General features: G+C 32.0%; 1 protein-coding gene across 2 annotated transcripts in view; it reads left to right on the top strand.

The window, feature by feature from the left end:
* Positions 1-18464, top strand: part of LOC126735142 (bromodomain adjacent to zinc finger domain protein 1A) — a 41302-nt gene extending 22838 nt beyond the window's left edge. The window contains exons 7-16 of one of the 2 annotated variants that reach the window (XM_050439075.1): positions 1535-1883; positions 2045-2301; positions 2358-2549; positions 3441-3703; positions 4010-4221; positions 14544-14767; positions 14852-14971; positions 16364-16524; positions 18024-18187; positions 18239-18464. In XM_050439075.1, the coding sequence (XP_050295032.1) occupies positions 1535-1883; positions 2045-2301; positions 2358-2549; positions 3441-3703; positions 4010-4221; positions 14544-14767; positions 14852-14971; positions 16364-16524; positions 18024-18187; positions 18239-18368 (2072 nt within the window). In that variant the 3' untranslated portion in view covers positions 18369-18464. The remainder of the gene's footprint in view (positions 1-1534; positions 1884-2044; positions 2302-2357; positions 2550-3440; positions 3704-4009; positions 4222-14543; positions 14768-14851; positions 14972-16363; positions 16525-18023; positions 18188-18238) is intronic. The other variant, XM_050439076.1, reaches the window with a different exon arrangement.
* The last annotated feature ends 5180 nt before the right edge of the window (positions 18465-23644 follow it).

The raw sequence follows: 23644 nt of genomic DNA, 5'->3' as shown, positions 1-23644 counted from the left end.
TAGATCTTCCTTCCATTTGACATCATTTTTATGGTCAAATTTTATCCCAAGTAATTTATGGTCCATGATTTTAAATAAAAAAAAATATTTTTCACATCTTTACGGCATTAGAGTAATTTTATTGTTTTATTCCACGCATTTGACTTTATTTCTTTTATGTTTTCTAGGAATTGTAAATAATTATTCATTTCTTTCAAGTTTCTGTAGTATAGAATTTTAAGGCGAGGAATTTCTATGCCTAGTAATAATTTTGACTCTTAGAGACATTTTTCTCGTTTCTTTCAGGTTATCCCAGTAACTTTTTATATTTTTGACGTAATTTTCACGTTTTTTGGGATGGCTTTCGCTTGAAATAATTTTTACGGTTATTAGAGTAATTTATGATCCAGATTTTTATATTTATCAGTTTTATTCCATGCGTTAAATGAGAAACAATTTTTGATATCTTTTAGGCATTTTAAGTAGTTTTTCGTTTTATTCCAGGCATTTGACTTAATTTCTTATGGAAAGAAAGTGTCGCAAGTTGAGGACTTCAAATAAAACTGATTCTATTTTAGAAAAATTGCCGACGTTTCGGCCTTTACTTAGACTACCTTCAGGGCTATTACTGTTTAAAAAATCATGTCCAGTGATATACCAAAAAAAGCTAAACAGAGAAACATGATTATTAATGATTGAGCTTAGTTATCGCTGGACATAAACTGATTTTTTAAACAGAAATAGCCCCGAAGATGGTCTAAATAAAGGCCGGCAATTCTTCTAAAATAAAATCAGTTTAATTTAAGGACGCTAAACTTTATTAATTTTGGACTTCTGGACACTTGATGTAATTTTTCTTCTTTCAGAGATTAGCCAAATTTTTTTGAGCGTATAGGATTTTTAAGGTGTCCAGGTATTTTTAAGCCTTTCAACAATTTTCTTCCAGGCATTTAATGGTTTCAGGAAAAGTCATTTTTGTTCCATCCTTTTATAGAAAATTAATTTGTTTCTTCCAGGCCCTTGGGGGTAATTTTTTATACTTCTTTTAGTGCCTATAGATAAAAATGTCTTTAGAGATCCCGAGTAATTTTTCAGGTTTTCCAGGAATAGATAATATTTTTTTAATGCTTTCATGCTTGCAGAGTAATTTTTGATGACTTTCGGGCATTTGACTTAATTTTTGTCCTTCCACGGTACAGTTTTCACGCTTTTCAGGCCTTAGCTTTTTACATATTGAAGCGATTTAACTACTTCAGCCATCAGAAATAAGTTCTTGGTATTTTTTAGGCAAATTTTAATCACTTTAACAGTTCTTCTAAAAACGTTAATTTTTCGTCCTGTTCATATTTATAAAAATATTCTTCAATTTTCCCCAACTGCATCGTTTGTCATTATTAACTTAATAATAAATCGATAGGTTGCGATAAATGCATTTAGAACGGTCCCTAATCCCCAAAACCCGAAAAGTAACGTCAGATCTAGGGAAACTTCCTTAAACTCCTAAATTACGACATAAATTAATTTTTTATATTAATTTTTCACGATTTTGTCGTAGGTACGGTAAATTCCCTTACAGAACCGGACCCAGTAGACTACGAAACTTACTCGAACTTACTCCTCTGTACCAGTGACATCAGCAGGTGCCCAGTCCACACCGATAACCCGATCAACCCCCGGTGGGCGTTCTTTTATCGGAAAGAGCACCTGGAAGCACTAATTGAGGCGCTGAACAAACGGGGCCTACGAGAGAAAGAGCTGAAAGAAATGTTAAAAGAGGAGGAGGACACTTTGCTCGAATTGATGGAGAAAACGCCCGTTGCAGTATTAAATCCCGAGGCGGCCATCAAGTTGGAACCGGAGGGAATTAAAGAGACGAGGCACAATGGATCTAAAAAGAAAGACAGGTGATTTAATTTCTTTATAAGGTGCATTTAGTTGATAGTTTTGGATATATACCGACATTTACTTCTGCTATAACCGGAAATGTTAAACTGTTTTCTAGATGTTTTCTTTAACATAATTGATGTCGTTTTTTTAGTGAGATAGTTTTTTTTAATAATTGTAGATATGAAGATGCAAATTTAGGTTACCCGAATGAAATGAGCTTAAACGAAGTGCTAGAAAACGCTTTAATAGACACCATCTTAGAAATGGAAGAAAAACTGTCGGCGGGCGCCCTAGGAACATTACCGGTCAAAGATAGGGAACACTGGCGCAATTGTTTACAAAATAAAAACTACCTGGAGTTCGGCAATATCCAGAAAATTAATACGGGAGAGATGGAGAATAAACATTTAAAAATAAAAAAGCGCAGAGATTCGGGTAAGAATGATTTATTACGTCCTTAATAACCGTGAAGTACTCACTAAGGGTTTTAGATCGGAGTCGCTCCAGTACCCCGGAGATCCCGGAGAAAAAAGAATACCAGGATCCCGGAAAGTTCTTGGGAACGATCAAGGAGGAGGTGCCCTCGCAAACCGAGAGCGTTCAATTGGCGATTAAAAGTTTGGCGACCGCTTTGGGGCACATTGCCGATGCGGTTGAATATAAATTTCTGAAAAGGCCTTTAGGTAAGCGAAGGGACGTATTAACTAATCATAATATGTTGAAGAAGTACTACATACTTGCAGTGGAGTTAATATGTCACTAAATGTACTAAAATGCTTGGGCCATCCTCCACTAAATTTATTTAAAAATTATTAATCCTACATATTTCGGACATATAACATGTCCATCATCAGGGATACAAATTGAGGGTTTTCATCATATTAATTGTCAAATAAGTTTTTCTGCCTTGTTGTTTTTATAATTTTGAGGTTAGAAAAGTATTCTGTTAAAATTTTTGAGCAATAACATGACTTAATTCTCGAGTAAGTCTAAAATGCTCAATAAATTCTGTATCATTGTAAAGGGGGACAGTAACATCAACATAACCTTCATTTTTGGACCTTTTTGCATAATGGAAGAAAAACTCATAATCATCATCATCTATCAAGTCGGAATCGAAAAGAATGTTGTCCATAACTGAATCAGAACTTGATGAGTCTGACATCATATATTAGATAACTAAAAAACAAAAATTTGATTTTAAATCAAATATTACTCTATTAACCATTAATGATAAAAAATTCTTTATTCGACCTTTTATTAATTGCACTTGAACGAACATAACGTACCTATATTGTATATTCACTGATTTTCTCCTTTTTTAAGCATTTTCCTTTTATAGCTCACTCACAGCCCAAATTTATGATAACCTTAAACAAAAAAAAACTTTTGACGGTTTCCAGCCAGTTTCCAAATCAAAATTTACATTCGCTAGAACCCAAATTACGAGACAGTTTTACCACTAACCAAAACTCTTTTTTATTTTCCAACTCTGATACGTTTCCAACCGTTTGAAATTGATGCTAGAACAAACCTAAAATCAATAATAATGTAAAACTTTAAACGGTTTCCAGGCTCTTGCGACCTAAAAGCGAACGTAAAACAAAAAGAGAAATACGACGTGTTAGAGAGCTGGCAACAATCCCTTTCGGCATCGACCAGTTTCAGTCAGGTGTTCCTCCACTATGGCACGTTAGACTCGTGCATCGTATGGTCGAAATCCGCGTTGCTGGCCCGATGTCGGATCTGCAGGCGTCAAAACGATTCGGAGAACATGCTGTTGTGCGACTCCTGCAATTTGGGCCATCATTTGTATTGTCTCAAACCGAAATTGACCGTAAGTTTCTCATCGAGTTATTCAAGTATAATGTTATTTAAGTGTCACATGCGTTACGTAAATCCGTAAACATAAGACGCAACACGCTTTTAATTATGATGAAACTAGTTTAGTGTTCTGTCACGAAAACTGTAAACAAAAGCTAAATTTCGAGACCAGTTTTTTAGTGTGTATATTACATTAGTAAATTAGTAATTATTCGATTAAAAATTAAACAGAATTACGATGTAAATTAATATAATTTGATTTAAGTGAAAAAAAAACTCATTATAAATAATTTTAATTACAAATCTGGTTTTATACAAGGCCGTACCTAAAGGCGATTGGTTCTGTGACCGGTGCAAAAAAGAAAAAGAGGAGCAAGAAAAGTTGTTGAGCCCTGAACCTGTAAAAAAGAGACGGAGGATATTCGTGGAAGAGGAAGAAGAGGAGGACGAGGGTGACTCTGGTAACGAGGATATCAATGAGGACGAGGACATCTGTGTGGAAGAGTGCAGTGATAATGATGAGGATGTTGAGTAAGTAATCTGGTGTAATTTTTTTTTAAATTAAATAAATAAATTTGGCCTTTATTAATGGTAAGTTCCGTAGCTTCTCCGGTTGTGCCCGTTACCGTTTTCTAACTATACAATTTCTGAAATTTGGTTCGATTATGAAACGCGGTTCCTGAAAATTTGGTCACAAATATCAACAGAAACGAACGATCATTTTTTTCGGTACCTTCGGTTATTCCTACGGATGCCGTGGATTAAACGATTTTTATTCTTCGTGCTTTTTTCCTGTTTATGAAATTTGATTGTTTCATTTAATTTATTGCAGTAAATACACTTGACTGCAATTCAAATTCAGGAATTGATCTTGATAATTATAATGGAGGCATGTATTTATATATTTTTTTATGACATTAAAATTTAGGTAGGGAATTGTCTCCTAGTCTATTATAGTAAATCGCATTCCTTAGGTATGGTATGCATATTTACGCATTATGAATTTTTAAAGTCTTAATAATTAAATATTTAAATAATAATATTGATACAAAACATTTTTATTTTTTGATATTTATTTTTATTTGGAAGACGTTTTATAAATAAACCAAAACTAATATCTTTTTTGATAATATGGAATAAAAAATTATTAATACTTACTTATTTATTAATTATTAATACGCACCGTCGTTATTGTAACGAAGTTACAAGATTTTGTCTTTATTTTATAGTAATAAGGGTAAGCCCAGGCAGTCTTTTATAAGACAACTTAGATAATTTTGCTCCGTTAACATTTTAACCTCTAAATTTATAATTTACATAACAAAAAGATACATTTTAAGCTTTACCTGTGAGTCATGAGGGGTTTATAATTGTAAACATTCATCAAGAAACCAACTTAAAGAGGTTTCTAGTCTGATAGTATCCTGGAAAGGTTTGATTTCTTATAGGTTATGCCTAGTTCTCCGTTGACTATGTTGTAGTCTCTGGCCTTATTGTTTTCAGCCCTAGTTTTTCTTAGGATAATAAAGAACCACAAATGCCTAAAACTGAGAGGGTTTTCATCACTATGCTCCCAGTTTTCCGGTTATTTTCATGAAATTTTCCTTTCATGCTGTTGCATTGTTTACATGTTCTATTTTGCAAGGTTCAAGGTTTACCTACCTTGGGAAGCCCTGTTAAATGAAGTAGCATGCCCGGTGTGGCAAAATATAATATAAATCATGATTCAGTTTCCCGCGGTTTTCCTGAAAAGCCGGTTTTCTTGTACACATGTGGCCAGCTTTTGTCCCGCTGTTTTCACCTAGAAATACCCAGTTTTGAGAGCTGAAACTAAGTTTGTTTATCAGATAAGGTCATGGCCTATAAATCTGTACCGTTTTCATGAGGAAAAACTCTATTTTGATTAAGTTTTCCCAATTGCATTTTTATCCCACGATTGGTTCCGAGGAGTCCGTGATGTCATAATTATAGCAACAGAGCAGAGGTAAATGTTGACCGATTGAATGAGATTGCTTCGCTTGATTGGTGTTGAGTTTCCGGCTTTGCTTAACGAATGTCATCCGTAACCGCTTGTACAAAACATCATAACCCCGTCCCTTAAATCATACTATTTTGCGTCATTAATAGAGTTCCGAATTTTCCGGTACATTTTCCCAAATAACTGCCTGTGCTTAATCATAGAAATTGGTAATGGGGATTGTTAGATTTTAAGAACACTTTTGTTCATTTAGTTTTAAGCAACCAAACCTGTTACTTATTAGTATTTGTAATAATAAAGATTAAGAGCAATAAGATCTCTTTATAACCGGACAGTCTAGTTTCAATCTCTACCTGGTTTCTCCACTGTCGAAAGGCTTACTCGAGAGGCTAGAGGGGACTCTAAGCTCCTTTAATTACTTAGAGTGGCGCCCGAGGCATTTTGTCAAGTTTTTCTCCTATAACTGTACAAAGAAATAGTGAGGGGGGTTGACGGATACCCTGCGACGTCAAAGGTTAGAGGGTGGACATACGGCAAGTACGTAAGTACCCCCGCTACATTATCAATTACAGCTTGCAAACCTCGTGGCATACTTAAAATTAAGTTTATATTGTGGTATATTCTTCGGTTATTTGGTCCCATGCGTTATCTATCTTTAGGCGTAATTCATTCTGATTTCTACGCTTAGAGTTATCTTTATACATATATTTTGCCATTTTACCCCAAACGTTTCCAATTGGGTTGATATCAGGGCTTTTCGAGAGCCACGGTAAAACTTGAATTCGTCTTTCGTCTAGATAGTTTTGAACTATACGGGCTCTATGTATAGGAGCATTATCATGTTGGAAGGTAAAATCTTGCCCATAGACTACACCAACCGATGGCATCATAACATTGTTCAGGATATTGCAATATCCTAAGGCATTAAGCCTTCCCTGCACTATTTGACAAACGCCTGGTCCTCTAAAACTAATCCAGGCTCAAACGTTTATACTAAAACGTCCACTTTGATTAGTCTTATGTGTATATCTTTCATCACATCCGGTATTAAAAGGCCTGTAAACGCAGATTTTGCCATTATTGCACGATTAAAAGGTTTTTTCATCCGAAAATATTACCGTTTCCCATATGTTGTTTTGGTGTGCATATTGATGGGCAAATTCTAATCTTCTCTGTTTGTTTGCATCAGTCAAAAATATTTTATTTGTTGCACAGCAACTTTTAATTTCCGAATTTTTTATCCTACTACGAGCTGTATTAGCAGAACCAGGAAAATGCGTGTCTTCTTTCGCTTTTATTGCTGTTTCAAACGGTTTGTTTCTTAGAAAGCCAACTAACTCTCTATCTTGAATGTCGTTTAAAATTTTTGGTCGACCAGAACCTTGATTTCTTACAATAGCCCCATTTTCCGCAATTTTGCCTTAGCAAACGGTATTTTAACTAATGCCCAATTCTTCTGCGATTCTTCTTATAGGAACTCCATCCATCAGACGAGTGTATGTTAGCGCTTTTTGTTGAGGAGATAATGAAGGCATTTTGAAAAAACCATTTTGTTGACGCGGCTGTCACAAAATTAAATTAACTTTGACAACATCAAAATATATTATTCTAATACTGCCCTCCTTAGTTAAGTCGTCCTAACTACAAAATTATCTTTTTTTCGCTTATTACATTTTATTAACCTATCAAATGTTATCTACCTCCTTGGCTAAATTAGAAAGTCCTAAGTACATTTTTTATGCCTTAAATTCATTTAAATATATTGTCCTATGTGCAGAAAAGACGATTATCCCAAATTAAAATGTCCTATCTATCTTTTTCTAAGTTAAAATGTCCTAAAAAAAGTAGCATTCCGTTTATAGAATATTCATTTGTGCCAGTAGAGACATATTCAAAAAGTGCTAAGCCAGTGGCAATAATATGGCACGAAGGGGTTGCGAGTCGAAATAAGGAAGATTTAATTTCAACTTTTTTTTATTAAACAGGGGCATGCGTAATATTACGATCTGACTTGACAACTGTAAAGCTCAAAACAAAAATTGGGCCTTATTTTGTTTTTTTGTTTACGTTGTAAGCTCTACCGAGACTGAACTGAAGAGTTTGGAAATAAAATACTTTTAATGTAACATCAGCTAGAATAATCATTGAAAAGACACGGTAAGGTATTCGATTTTAATGATTTTAAATCGGCTGTAAAAAAGGAAAACTCATCTTAAGGATGGGTTACCAAAACGTTCTTGCCGAAATTGCCAATTCGAGGGAGGAATTAACCGTTTCCCAAAATAATGATACTGACAATAAAGAAAATGTAGATTCCCAGTAAGAGTAAAGCACTTTTTAAGTAACTGGTTTCCATTCATAATTTCATGATTTACTTTCATACTGTTTTTAATCTTCTAATGTTTTATTAGTTAGTAGTTTAGTTATAATGTTAATTTGAAATGTAACTCCTGTGTCTTTAATAAAAATCAGTCCAAAAATATATACACTATCGGACAAAAGTAGAGAAACTTCTAAAAATTCTTTGATTTACGGAAACCATGTATTTAAATTAAATATTTACTACAAATATTGTAGTTCTCAACAACTGCGTTTTTTTACCGCATTTTACATGCCTCTTATCAGTTGTTTATTTACAATAAAAGAATTCAAATATTTTCGGATGGACATAAGTAGAGAAACCTAAATATCAATCGTCCAAATTTAGTATTTAGTTCGCTTTACGTGAGTTCTGTTGATAGTTTTGCATAGTTTTTTTAATCAACATGCCTCGCGGAAGATATTTGTCTGAAGACCTTCATAGAAAAATAGTTGATGCACACAAGAGTGGTATACGACAAGTGGACATTAGTAAAACGCTTAATTTGCATAAGTCCGTTGTTAGCAAGACAATTTCTAATTTTAAAACACGAAATTCAACAAAAAGCATTAAAAAAAGTGGCCGCCCAAGAAAAACAACCAAACACATGGAAATGATGATAAAAAGAATTGCCCAGTCTGATCCTCACAAATCAGCAAATAAAATTTTAAGTGAATTACCTGGTGTTAATGTTAGTTCTAAGACCATACAAAGACGACTGAGGGAAGGAGGATTATTTAGTAGAAGAGCCGCTAAAAAGCCGTTTATTAGCAAGAAGAATCAGAAGGCCCGACTCAACTTTGCACAAAAATATTTGCATTGGACAACCAACGACTGGAAAAAAGTTCTTTTTACTGATGAAAGTAAGTTCAATTTGTTTGGGTCCGATGGAATCTCATGGGTACATCGACCACAAGGCAAAAGATTCGATCCAAGATATACACAGCCTACGGTAAAGCATGGTGGTGGCCCTGCATGGTATTTCTCTGGGTTCGGTACAGGACCATTACACATCATTGAGGGTATCATGGATCGATTTGTGTATTTAGACATCCTACAAAATGTAATGCTACCCTTTGCTGAGGATAATTTACCTTTGACTTGAATATTCCTACAAGATAACGACCCCAAACATAAATCAAAGGTTGTCAAAGATTGGTTTTTATCGGAAAATATTAGGGTTATGGACTTTCCTGCGCAAAGTCCCGATCTTAACCCGATTGAAAACCTCTGGGAGGAACTAGACCGGCGTGTAAGGCAACATCAGATCAGTAATAAAAATGATCTTATAAAAGTTTTACAAGATTCCTGGAATTCTATTGGAGAGGAAACCATTATGAAACTGTTGGAATCCATGCCAAATCGATGCCGCGAGGTGATTGCCAATAAGGGATACTCTACTTACTATTAATTTTTCTAAGATAGAAATAAGAAATAACTTGTACTTTTGGAATAAAATTTAGTTTCTCTACTTTTGTCTCATAAATATTTTGTTTAATTAAATTAAATCTTAGGATTTTCTTCTACAATTTATTTTACTTTATACAAATTAAGTCTTAACAATTATTGTTGATTTTCATTATGTGTAGAACTGCATTAGTTTTGAAGTATTCAAATAAAACGCAAATTTAAAAAGTTTCTCTACTTTTGTCCGATAGTGTATATTTTTATTATAATTACTTTACTAAGTTAAAAAGTCCTATCTAACTTTTTTTTTCTAAAATTTCACCAAATTTTGAATCTAGTCCTTTATTAAACTTTACCCACAAAATGTAAAAAACAAATTTCTAAGCATATAAAAAGAATCAGGTATTTACTTCAAAATATGAGGACTGCATATTAGTTTTCATAAAATCTCAATTTTCTCGGCTTCATCGATTTGCGAGTTAGGATGTTTTAACTAAGAACGGCAGAATAGACCAAGGGATTTAGAAGATTTTGCTGTCCCAGTTTTTTTTTTCGGCACGATAGTACAAGCCCCCACTTAAAAAAAAAACACTTATGCACAAGACGCATTTCTTCATCATCGCTACTACTAGAGCTTTCATCACTGCTTAGGAGCATAGGCTCGAATATATCAACAGCATTTTTATTCATTATGGTTATTATAAATAATTAAAAAACACAAAAATTGAATTTATAACCTAATATCAACAAACGAAAATAAGACTAACAAGAAACCAGAGCAGTTCCATTTCAAACCGATATTTTCAGGAACCGTAAAAATACCACTTCTAACCGACGATTCACAACTCATTCAGAGTAAGTTGATTCACATTCAACTTACTCTAAGTAACACTAACCAAAGATATGGATATACAGGGTGTTCCGGAAAATGTGGGAAATCTCTAGGATTCACGAAGAAATTAAAAAAATAATATGACACTTTCCTGTAGACCTTCCCCTTAAAGACGCCGCTGGAAATATGTTTTTCTGAATAACCTGCCTAAAATATGATTTTTCAAGCAGTTAAAGAAATTAAACTAGGTCTTATTTTAGGGACTTTAAGTCCTTCTCAGGCAGAACAATACTAAGTAGTTAAACTTTTGCTAGTCTTCAACTGCCTGGAATAAATAGATTTATGTCTTTCTTCCAGGCAGTTGAAAATTTTGAAAAAAAAACATTTTATTTAGTTAAATATTAATGTTTAAATTCCAGGCAATTTGTAACCCTTAGTTGCCTGAAATTTTAGTTTTTCAAGCAGTTGCTTTTAAGGCTTTAAGGCAGGCACATTATTTAAAAATCAGATATATTTTGATCCTCAACTGCAATAAATGATGTTTTCCAATAATTAGTCTAATTATTTGTCTTTTATTTGCTTTAAAATAATTTAGCTTTTGATAGTCCTCAGGTGCCTAAAATAAATAAAAAAAAGCATTTTATTTAGTTCCTTTTATTCTTAAATATTTGGCAATTTTTAAACCTAAATTGCCTGAAATATCTATTTAGTATTTCAGGCATTATTTTCTTTAAAACAGTTCAATTTTTGATAGGCTTTAACGACCTGGAATATATTTTTTTAGGCAGTTTCTGAATATTTTTTTAATTTTAGACAAAGAGATATTCTTTCAACCTTTATATATTATTTTTCAAGTAGTTTAGTTAGGCCTCAAGTGCCTGCAATAAATGAAACTAATTTTTTCCAGACGATTCATAGAATAAAAAAACATTTTTAAGGCAGTTTATTTTAGGTCATTTCAGGCAACTTTAATCAAATAAGTATCAGGCATTTTAGACTTAATATAATATTTCAAGTATTTTCTTTTAGACAGCCATATTACTGGGATATCATCCATATGTTAATCCCTAACTGCAAGAAATAATTTTTTTTCAAGCAGTTAATAAAAAAAATCTAGTACAATTACTTAATGGCTTTCAAGTAGTTAAACTTTTGTTGATCCTTAACTGCGTGGAATTAATAAAATTATGTAAAAAAAAAATATCATATTTTAAGTAGCTGATATAATTTTTTTGATGGTCCATTTGTGTTGTTTCTTTAATTATAAAATTAAGCAAATTTTGGCTCTCAACTGCCTGGAATAAATAAGAACAAATCCCATGAACTTGCCAGAAAAAACAAGTATTATTGACCACATTTTCTTTAAATACCTCAACTGCCTTGACTCATAAATCACACCTTTTGACCTTGATCTTCTGAGGAACTACCTCCACTCTCTGCGATAATTAAATAACGTAGAGCCTCTTAAAAACAAACATAAAAAATTAGGTTTTTAATCTTATATAACTGTAAAAGGTCATTAAACCAAAAATCCAAAAACTTGTTAACGGTTAATTTTAAGTCCCAATAACACTTTTCTTTCGAGATTTTAAGATAACTAAGCAGGTAGACAATAAATTTCATAAAATACCTTGGCAAAGATAAGTAAAAGCCCCTTTTAAGACCCCATAATCAATTCGTCAACAGGGTGAGTTTCGAAAAAGTCTTCTATATTTAATACCGGGTGTGATATATCGTCGACATATTCTCCAAAGATCAAATTATTTTAAATGGGCGAACGGGAAAGGGGTTTTATTTAATTTTCTAATTAAATTTAGTCGATAATGGTATTATTATCGTTGTATATCGAGGGTGATGAGTAACGCAACACTCCCCATGCCCAATTTATAGTTACGCTTCACGCGTTTTTGATTACCGTCCTAGTAGAAGTGAGGTTATTTAATTTTGCTTTCGGAATATTAAACCGGTCGACGATGCATTAAGAATATAATGCGTGCATTATCGTGCGTTCGAGTTTTCATTTTTAAGAATGGAATATTAATAGAGTATCTCTTAAAGTCATCTTCCTTTAATATATTGAATTATTGAATTAATTGACCAATTTAAGAGTCAAATTTGTATTCAATTGCCTGGAAGAAAAATATTTATTTATTTATTCCAGGCCAGTGGGAGTCAAATTTAATGTTTACCTAAGGATTCCAAAATGTCAATAAAACATGCAATAACATTGTTTAGGCAAACAAAATAAAGAACTTAGACTATCACAGATTTCTTAAGGAAAGGATTATTGATAGAGTATTTCTTTGTAGCTCTTAAAGTGATCTTGCTCTAATATTTTGAATCATTAAATTACTTTGAGAGTCAAATATATATTCAATTGCCTGAAAGAAAAATATTGATTTATTTTTTCCAGGCCACTGGGAGTCGAATTAATGTTTATCTAAGGATTTAAAAATATCAATAAAACATGCAATTAAGTTATTTTGATATACAAAACAAAGAACTTAGACTATCAGAGAGTTTTCAAGAAACGAATATTAATAGAGTATCTCTTTCTAGCTCTTAAAGTGATCTTGCTTTAATATTTTGAATCATTGAATTAATTTACCAATTTAAGAGTCAAATTTATATTCAATTGCCTGGAAGAAAAATATTGATTTATTTATTCCAGACCATTGAGAGTCAAATTTAATGTTTACCTAAAGATTTCAAAATATCAATAAAACATGCAATAAAATTGTTTAGGCATACAAAACAAAGAACTTAGACTACCATAGGTCTTTAGAGACCCAAATATTGTCCATAAATCCATTTTTCGCTTTACAGTCAATTAGTTTTAACGCGAGCCATTAAAACAACAATTAAACCTAATTAACTGACCCATAGAAAAAAATACATACTTGCCTTACAATTAATTAAATAGAGAGAAAAAAAAATTCTTTCTAAGTGTATATACTTACTATAAAAGTCTACTTCGAAGTCCGCTATATAATAAGGTTTTTCTTGGCGTATCTGAAAAATAAAAAAAAGACACTTTGAAGTGCTTGGTGTAATTTAATAAAAATTTTACGTGATCAGCACTACTAAGGTCCTTTTTAAAACGGAGCCCAAACATTACCTTATTTATTTTACCAGGGGCACACCAGTTTGTACATTATAATGCTTAAATGTTTACAACCCTGTATGATAAACAGAAACAAATCTGAAATAATAGTTAGTATGGATAGCTTGAACCTTAAACTAAAGAAAAGGCACTCCTGTTCATTATCGATAAAATGAACCGTTTTTGAGAAAAAACTAGTTAAGAAATCACTGTTTTATTTTAATTAAAAAGAACCATGATATGTTCATTTTTTCAGCAACGCGACAGTTGTTCAAACAACAAAGAAGTTCCATTTTAAGTTGTTTAATCTGAAAAAGTTTGACGTGTTTTTAAATGTGTGGTTCTTACAAAGACAACCTGAAAAAGAATGTAAACGAAAATATTTTTTGCATCTTTTTATTTTTTCTTCTATTCTTGCAAACATTGCTGTGGTACAATAAACAAATACCTATCTTTCAAAACTTGCCAACTTTCACCTTGTTAATACATTAATCCTTCATTTCGATAATAATTTTTTGATTTTTGGATTTCTTAGCGAATTTAATTTGAACTAAGTCGAAATATAATTCCGGGACACCCTGAAGAATCACACCCTTTAACTATTAAAAAAGTACCAAGAAATAGTCTATCTTTTCTCAAAGAGACCGGCTTACATTAAATAGTAATGAAAACAAACTCCCAAGTCACAGGTCTTAAATTTATTAAATTAAAGTCAGAGGATTACACGTGTTTCGCCCATATTAGGCATCATCAGATCCACTTATCGGGTATTCACTTATAAAAAAGAACAATAAAGAAGCAGAGGACAACAGTATATGATACAAATCAAGGGTAGAAATTATGTTCAAATTGGTAATAAATAAGTTCACTCTTTGAGAAAAATGGACTACTTTTTTGAATATTACATTACTATACTGCATCAGTTTTGACAGCGAGAGGTTAAATGGAGATAAGAAAGAAAAACATATTAAAGAGCTAATTAATCACACATGCCACCTAAAAAACTAATTTTTTGGAAGTAACTTTCCATATTAGATGTGAGTGATCTAGGTAAAGCTGTGGAAAATATGTTTTAAACTTTAATATGAAATTTAATACTTAGTAGTAAATTGAATAAATATTCTAAAAACTAAGTTCATTAATTTATAGTTAATAAAACTATATTTTTTTTTAGTGAGGAAAAGTTGGAACTATGTAAAACGTGCGGTGGGGACGGCGAAACGGTACATTGTGATAAATGCGAATGCAATTTCCATAAGGATTGTGTGGAGCCTCCGTTGCGTAGATTACCGCGATCATCGTGGACTTGTCCCTCGTGTACGATCAGCAAATCGAGACCACAAAGTAACGGAACTAGAGAGAAGAGAAAACGCGGAGAAGAAAACGGTTATGGGACAGGTAAGAAATATGGTCTAATTTAGTTAATTTGTTTTTTTTATTTACTATGCGTGTAAGATAATTTCTAATATTTTTTTGTGATAGGTGGCTACCTACCGGGAGTCACGTATAGCCAAAGACTTTGCGCCGTGAAGGCCAATCGTAAGATCCACGCCTTTACTAAGGCCCTTCACATTTCGAACGATAAGTTTTTCGACTTTTCCGGTGGGTGGTGTAATAGAATAATATTTATAGTAATAATGGCATTTCTATGTTTTTTTTTCTATGGTTTGCTGTTAACACGCATTTATCATTTTGTCCTCTGGTACCATTTGTACTCCATGTTTTCGCTTGAAATTAGAGCATGAAGTATGTCATTTTTTTTTAATAGTAAATCTATTGTAGATTTATGTTTTTTTTATAGTACTTTCTTCAGGTTCTAAGATTAACGTACCTAAATTTCAGTCCTTACTTATTGATACTAGGAGCATTTATTTAAATATTTATGAATGGTACTACATGCCTAGTACTGTTCATAAAATTTTAACGCACGGTTGCGAAATTATTAGCTTTTTTGAACTCCCTGTAGGGCAGCTGGCAGAAGATGCTCTCGAAGCCAGACACAAAGAATTTAGAAAAATTCGTTTACATCACACACGAAAAGTATCGAGAATTCAAAGCAATACAGAACTCATTAGAACCCTTTTGATAACTTCCGACCCTAACTTGGCTTATCTTAGAAATCTGTCAAAAAAACAAGACAAACCCATAACGTGGGATATGGATATTGTAGAATATTTAAATGACCATATAGAAGCAGATTCGTTACTTTTAGAAAATGATAATATACCCGAAGATGTTTAGTGTTGTAAATAACTTCTTTTTTTTTCACCCCGTATAAAGACACCAATTTCTATTCAAACTATGTATAATTTGATAGGTTGTTGGTAAAAGTATTCATATATAAATAAAACCAAAAAATTGGTTACTTTAACTTTTAATTAGATAATGGTTTTTGTCTTTATTTGTTTCACCCTGTATAAAGACATCAATTCCTATTCAAACTATAATTTGATAGGTTGTTGGTAAAAGTGTCCATGTACAAATAAAACCAAAAAAATGGTTACTTTAACTTATAGTTGAATAATGATTTTTGTCCTGATTTGTTTCACCCTGTATAGAGACACCAATGCACTTTTTTGTTTAAAATATGATTTAATGTTATTGGTTAAAGTGTCCATGTATTAATAAAAATTTAAAAGTGGTTAGTTTAACTTTTATCTAGTGATAATGATTTTTGTCTTGATTTCCCTATAAGTTGCAATACTGTGCGGTGGTCCAATAGTTCTATGGTCTCATTTTGCCTATCACTTTCGCCATTTAATTCCAAATATCACTTTTAACATTCTTTTTGTTTTTAATTTTCTTCCCCACTTTTAGTTTTTCAAAAACATTTTCTATTAATTCATCCCTCCCAATTTATAGGGTAAAAAGACAAATTCCTGCTAATTTTCACACACATTTACGATATCATGCAAAAACTCATCACGCACTAATAACTGAGATACCGACTCTATTTTTAAGTTAAATTTACAACAAATCTTTACCGATTTTTAGGAGGCAGTGATGAGGAAGAGGTTGTAAAAAAACGTGTGATGCGGAGAGACGAAAAACGCGACGATCTACCCTTACACAACTCGGCCCTGCAACAGTTACTTACCGACGTTATGAAGAATGATAATGCGTGGCCGTTTTTACGGCCCGTACAGCAAAAAGAGGTACAAAATTCATTTCTAATAACAAAAAAATTTTTATTGATTTATTTGTTTATAAGGTGTTGTGAAAACCACCTGTATTTTTTTTTGAGGGGATGCTAAATTTATCGTTATAATGTTTTTGGGATTGTAATTTCTGAAAACAGAAGATTTTTATTTTCTTTTTGGTTTTCTCTCTGTAATCCTTGTAGCTCCGAATCTACAAAAAAAAAAATTTTAAATTGTGTACCATGCATAGTTTAAGAATTACAGGAAAATCCTGTGCAAATGTCGGTGCTCTTTTGCAAAAAGGCGATTTTCACTCAAAGAAACACAAAATACCCAAAAAATCGTATATTATCCCTAGAAGCAAGATACTTGAAGATTTTTTCAAAAACCTTATCTTTTTCTACAGTTTGATTGACCCGTAATCGCAGAGTTTATTATTCCTTCTATTATTATCCTATTTTCTCAAAACAGGATTTTTTTTGGAAAACTCAAACTCTAACTGTGTCCTTCAAAAATTCCAATTCCAGAAATTCCAAGTTTCCAAAAATGTTGTACTTTTTGACTGGCCTGTATATGGCAGAATAAATTCTTTCCTTGTAAATTATAGGAAAAGCATCGGAAAGTCAAAAAATTTCCTATTTATCAAAAAAAAAAACTTTTCTTGGAAGATCCTGAAATTGCAACTTTATCCTACAGAAATTCCAACTTCAGCAATTCGAAATTTCCAAAAAAATGTGCTTTTCCCATTCCACTAAAGTACATAGCAGAATATATCATTTCTTGTAAATTGGTATTAAATTATAATAATTAAATATTATGTTATGTAATCTTAGAACATTGAATGCCTAGAATAAGCCCAGCTGCAAACCATAGGCGAGGTGTTTGAGTTCGCTATCTCTCATACAATAATGTTGCTAATGCTAGTGAAATATTTACACGTTATATAAATCGCTTCTCGCATTTTATTTTCTCACTATTTATCTACGTCTATACAGTCACTTTTGTAAATTAATTTTGGCATTCAATACTCAATCGATATTTCACAAATATTTTGTTTATCTTTTACAATATTACAACATGTAAAGACGACAGCTAACTCAGCCGTACAAGGAACCATTTGAATTTCCTTTTTCCCAAAATATGTGACCCACTTCACACGTCTGTGTCATTTTTCAGCAAAAAGGAAGTTTTTAATTGTATTATTTTAAAAAAACCCACTGAAATCACTCAAAATATGCTTTTAATACTAAAAAAAAAATGGAAAAATTTTATGTTTCTCTAAAATTCCAGCTCTCTTCTCTCCTTCCCTAAAAAAATCCAATTCCAGAAATTCTATATTTCTAAAAATGTTGTCCCTTACCATTTTGACTGCCTATAATAACATTCCAGCTATTCATGAAGGTTAAACCCTTTAATCATTGCACAAATTCATTGAATTCCATTCCAACGTAATATTGTAAAAATGCTGTTCTGTCCCTTTCTGGCTTCTAATATAAGAATTTATGATTCCTCAGGTACCTGATTACTACGAAATCATCAAAGAACCCATGGACTTTGGCACAATAAAATACAACCTTAACATGGGCAAATACAGCGCCGATTCCCAAATAATGAAGGATATGGCACTCATTTTCGATAATTGTAACACCTATAATTCCAGCACGGATGAGGTGTACAAGTAAGTGGATATTTGTTCATATAAATTCTGATTTTAAATGATCAATTTCAGATGTGGGGTGAGTCTAATGGAATATTTATCAAAAAGAGCGAAAGAGTTGGGGTTAACAGTACCGCCAGAGCTAGAAGACGAGAGTTTGGATAAGATCAGTAGGCCGAGCAAAAAGCGGCGGACAAAGTAGTAGTGTTTGTTTATATTAACCAATTTATTAGGATATACTCATTGAATGCTTATTGGTCATGATGTAAATAAAAAATCAAAATTAGTGTAAATTTTAGTCCGCAATTTAGTAATTCCATTATTTATTGAATATTTTATAGTTAACCAGTATGAATTGGTGTTAAGTAACTTCGCATATTAAATTTCACACCTTAACTAGTTAGAATTTCCAGTTAGTTTTAGTTGACGTAAAGGACTCCATTTCCCGTTTTATGTTTTACCCTTGCGTTACGTTACTTCTCTTAATGCAATGTTTATATTATGTGAATTTAGTGTTTATTTATTTCGTTGCTAAATTAATTTTGTTAAAAGCCTTTCAGTGCATTAAATCGAGTTTCGTTAATCTTAATTAAAATCACATTTATATTTTTATGTTGGTTTTATTTATTTCCTAGAAACTGGCTGTGATATTTTTTGTATAGGGTCTTTCCCCATATATTGATCCCTCTAAGGGGGTTAGGTGGAAAAGTAATAAAAAAAATTATACAAAACTTTTTGGTTTGACTTTAAATTTTTGAATCCAATGTCAAATTTTAACAGATGGTAAGTTTTTTGTAATGGAATACCTTATATATAACGTTATATTTAAAAAGAGGCTCCAAACTTTACAAAAATAACATATTGAAGATCTTGGTAGGCTTTCCATTGTTAGTGTTTGACGTTTATTATAAAACAATTGATTCAGCAGACATTATCATTTTGCCGTTTTGTAAGATAAATGAATTAGGTAGAAATAATAAAACCTTAAGATTTAATATTTATTAAGCGCCATTTAGTTCTTTTTTGACAAAAATGCAATATTTTAATAATTGCTTTACTTTAAATTAAAAGATAACTGCTTTATAACGACCACCATTAATAATACAAATTTTATAATCTTTGTTTAATTTTTTGTATTGCATTAATTGTAAATTGTTTACGATTTTGTTTAATATCATTTGTAATAGAATTACTTGTTTCCTATTAAATGTCAAACAATAACAACGCACCGCCTACCAAGATCTTCAATATTTAATTTTTTTAAAGTTTGGAGCCCGATATTTCCAAAACGGTTTAATCAAAAGTAGTTAAACCTTATTTAAGTATGAAGTCATATACAGGGTATTAACATCTGTCAAAATTTGACATTTCTAAAAGAGACAAATAAAATTGTCATTGGATTCAAAAATTTTAAGCAAAATCCCAAAAGTTTTGTATAATTTCTTTTTTACTTTCGTACAGCGGCAGTGGCGACGCCAGGGAGGGCCCCCTCTGAATTTCAGCCGGCCTCCCCTGAATAGAAAGCTAGATTTCCAGTTAGATCTTTTTCAAAAATATAAAAAAATTAAAGATAATGAAAGCCATAAAAAAACGCCTACATCACAAATTATACGAAAATTCGACTGCCGATCACATGGTCAATTCTTGCGAAAATAAGATTGTCTACTAAGCGGACTGGAACAACAATGGCGATTGGCGTCTTGGCGATCACTCGAAACGGGCTTGACGGACACGTGCACTTTGCGCTTCGGCCGCTTTACAGAAACGTTTTTTGTGTGTTTTAGGTTTTAGTCATCAGCTATTACTAACTGGTTGCGTACGTTAATACCACGATAAGTAAACAATTTTTGTGTGCTTTTTTTAGCATTTCGTTTTCCATAATTTTTCTGAGAATTAACACCTGATTCAGTTTTATTTTTAAACTACAGGTGAGTTTTTTTTAAATTTAATAACTAAAAATGCATACAAAACTGTATTATTTTTAGAAACCAAAATGGCCAGTAAGGGTTCAATAAAAGATTACTTTTCAATAAGAAGCAAATCACCATCACCAGACCCTAATAAAAGAAAAAATGAAAATGGTAGAAAAAGAAGTAGCTGAGTTAGGCAAAAAAAGAAAAACCGAAAATAATGAGCAGATTGAAAGAGAGAAACTTGAACTAGATGAAAATGGTCCAGAAAGCGCGGATAGCAGCGCAGAATCGAATAAAGATGTCAATGAGGCCCCAACGTCAAGTTGCAATGTGTAACGAGAAGAAAATAATTGGAGTCAATTTTCTTTCCCCCTAGATTTGTCAAAAAGTCCTTATGAAAAGCCCTCACAACCAATTTTACGAGAATACCCAGGAACAAAAATAGGAGATCGTTTAAGAGCTTTCAACAAAAATTGGTTTAAAACATTTCCTTGGCTGTAATATTCTGTTATGGAAAACAAAGCTTTTTGTTTCTACTTCAGATTCTTCTGCAAATCAGATGTGAAGGAAAAATCATTTATTACTGGGTTTAATAGGTGGAAAAAGGCTATGGAAACTAATAGCGGATTTACTGCACACAGCAACTCATTGGCACATAAAGAATGTTTGCTAAAATATAATGAATTTAAAAGATCTTCCGTCGGTGGCGTAGAAAATTTAATTAAAAATAAAAACAAAGAACTTATTGAAGAAAATCGGTATTACATTAAAACACTAGCCGTAATTCTTCTATTAACTTGTAAGTTAGAAATTGCACACAATGAATCCACTGAGAGTGCAAATAAAGGAAACTTTTTGGAATTAACGGAGTTTGTCGCTAATCACGATCCTGTGTTTAAAAAAAAAGTCTCAAGTGCTGCAGGTAATGCAAAATACCTTCATTCTAGTATACAAAATGAGTTACTGCAAATACTTTCTAATGAAGTTCTGCAATCTGCAAGAGATTTTTAGGATTTATTCACTGTGAAAAGTTAGATGCGACCTCATTATTTGCAACAATTAAAAATACCCTATTAAAAAACGGTATTTTGTTGGAAAACTGCGTAGGACAAGCATACGATGGCGCTAGTGTAATGAGTGGCCATCTGAATGGTGTTCAAGCGTTATTTAAAAAAGAAGTTCCCAGTGCAGTGTACGTACACTGCTTTAATCACGTCTTAAACTTAGCAGTCGTAGATTGTTGTAAAGGTATACCAGAATTCTCACAATTTTTTAATATGACAGAACAATAACATGTCAATAATTTTTTTTTAATAGTTTTATTTCACTTCAAATTTGTATACCTCTCAAAAAAACCCTTTAGAGTCACAGCTTGATAGGTGAAAGAACGTTCAAACATTGATGTAGTGTGACGTGGCATTAAAAGTATATTATACCTTATATTACGACTATGAACTTCAGTTCTGTAAATCATCTTTTCACACAAAGACACAGGTGTGCGCGTTTTAAATAGGCGATACAAAAATACTAATAAATACAACTTAAATATCTCCATAATTTTTAGCTATTTAAGTTGAAGTATGGCTTGAGATACGACCACAAACTAATCATTAAAACAGATTTTTATGTATCGGGTGTCCCTGCGTGGTTGAACAAGAGATTCGCAGAAAGGGCCTAATTGAATGGCCTCTGAGATTTAACACACTGACGATTTAACACACATAGACTTATTTCTTTGGGGTCATCTTAAATCGATAGTTTATAAAACACAATCTGCTGATATTGCTGAACTTAAGGAAAGGCAAATTGCAGCGGAAATTTAGGGAGTAGTTCGAAAATAGACTTTATTATTGTTGACGGGAAAATGGACAACACTTTAGTTGAAGACAGCCTTTAAAGAGAACATCTGTGTCTGTTCCTTGATAACTTTTAATGTAGCTCTTGCAGTTATTAATAGGAGTTAAAAAATAGTTTTTTGTCGATATTTTGATATCAAATTTGTGCCTCCGCTATAATTATTTTCTAAGATATTTTACATTAAAGGGAGCCATGTCCAAGCCAACTTTTAGTGTTTAAAGGGAAAAACTGTGTCAGTTCCTGGACAACTCTTAACATTTTTATTGTAATTACTCGTTATTGGCGACAGATTAAATTTCTTACAGTCTTTTATAATACTACAGTGATTCAACTGATGAAGTCACAGCGCCGCTATATATATTTTGAAAAAAATGAAAAAAATGGCGCCTGTACTGGTATTTTAAAAACAAATTAATAAGAAGGGAATTTATCGCGACTTAAGTCTAGTACCAGTAAAACCGGAAGTGATATTCACTTGTAATCAGGGAACCAGAGCAACAATAGAAATTTCAATAATTCAAATTTCTTAATTTGTATTAATAAAGACAACAATAATGTCTCTTCTGCAAATAAAAAGTTATTTTTGTCGTAGTAAATCAATAAATAGAAAATCAATTTTAATGATGTAACCTGCTCGTCTTATCATTTCTACTACAAGGAGACCTAGTGCAATAGTTTTTGAAAACAAAAATCTCAATGCAGGCAAGTTTAATTGTTTCTGCAACTCGGAAACTTCTAGATAATAAGCGACGAATACCACTGAAAATAAAATGGAACACTCTTTAAAAGGATGTGCCATTTGACTGACACCCATGCCTATATTATGGCTGAGGATTTTTTTTATAAATATTTTAAAGCATATGATATTTATTATTTTTCCTATATAGATAAGATAGATTTTCTATAGTTAAAATATAATATTTTATTGTATATTTGGCAAATAAACGATTTATTATTATTATTATTTCAGAATCACAGGGTGACATCTATTACTTTATTTAATGAGCCCCCCTTACAACTAAAATTGACGTATTTTTCCGATTTTTCATAACTGCAAGAAAGATATTAAGGGTGAAATTTGTACAACTGCACGGCTAGCCTAAGACACCTGTTAAAAACTGGCAGTGATTTGTCATTTTTATATTACATAGTGTTTATTAAAGATTTTCGAATTTACCAAAACTAAAAACGCAATATCTCAACATTTTAAAATTAAACACATTGTATATTTTTATGTTATTAAATTGGCTTTTTAACACGCTTATATTAGCTCGGGTTATATGTATGTATGTAACGGAATTTTTGAGCTTAATTTTTACTGATTTCTAAAAGTCTGATCAACTTGAAACTTTGCACGCGTATTAAGGTTCGATAACAATGCAATAATTTATAATTTTTTATAATTTTGGTAGGTACAATAACCCTGTATTTACCCCATTTATTATCTAATATACTTATACATAAAACAAGAAAAAATAGTATGTAGAAATACTTATCTCCAAGATGTATAAAGACCGTACATCAAAAATAGTCTTAGAGTATAACAACCTCGTAGGGTAAAGCCTATTTTTCTATAAATTACTTTAAGTAAATAATTTTATACAACATTCAACGAACTCAATGTACTCACATTATACATACCACCCCATACAATAATACCATATCTTAATAAGGATTCTACAAGAGATTTATATACAGATAACAAAAG

Source organism: Anthonomus grandis, chromosome 4, assembly GCF_022605725.1.
Source record: "Anthonomus grandis grandis chromosome 4, icAntGran1.3, whole genome shotgun sequence".
Taxonomy (NCBI): domain Eukaryota; kingdom Metazoa; phylum Arthropoda; class Insecta; order Coleoptera; family Curculionidae; genus Anthonomus; species Anthonomus grandis.
Note: the sequence above shows the minus strand (reverse complement) of the source record. Positions and strands in the feature narration are given on the sequence as shown.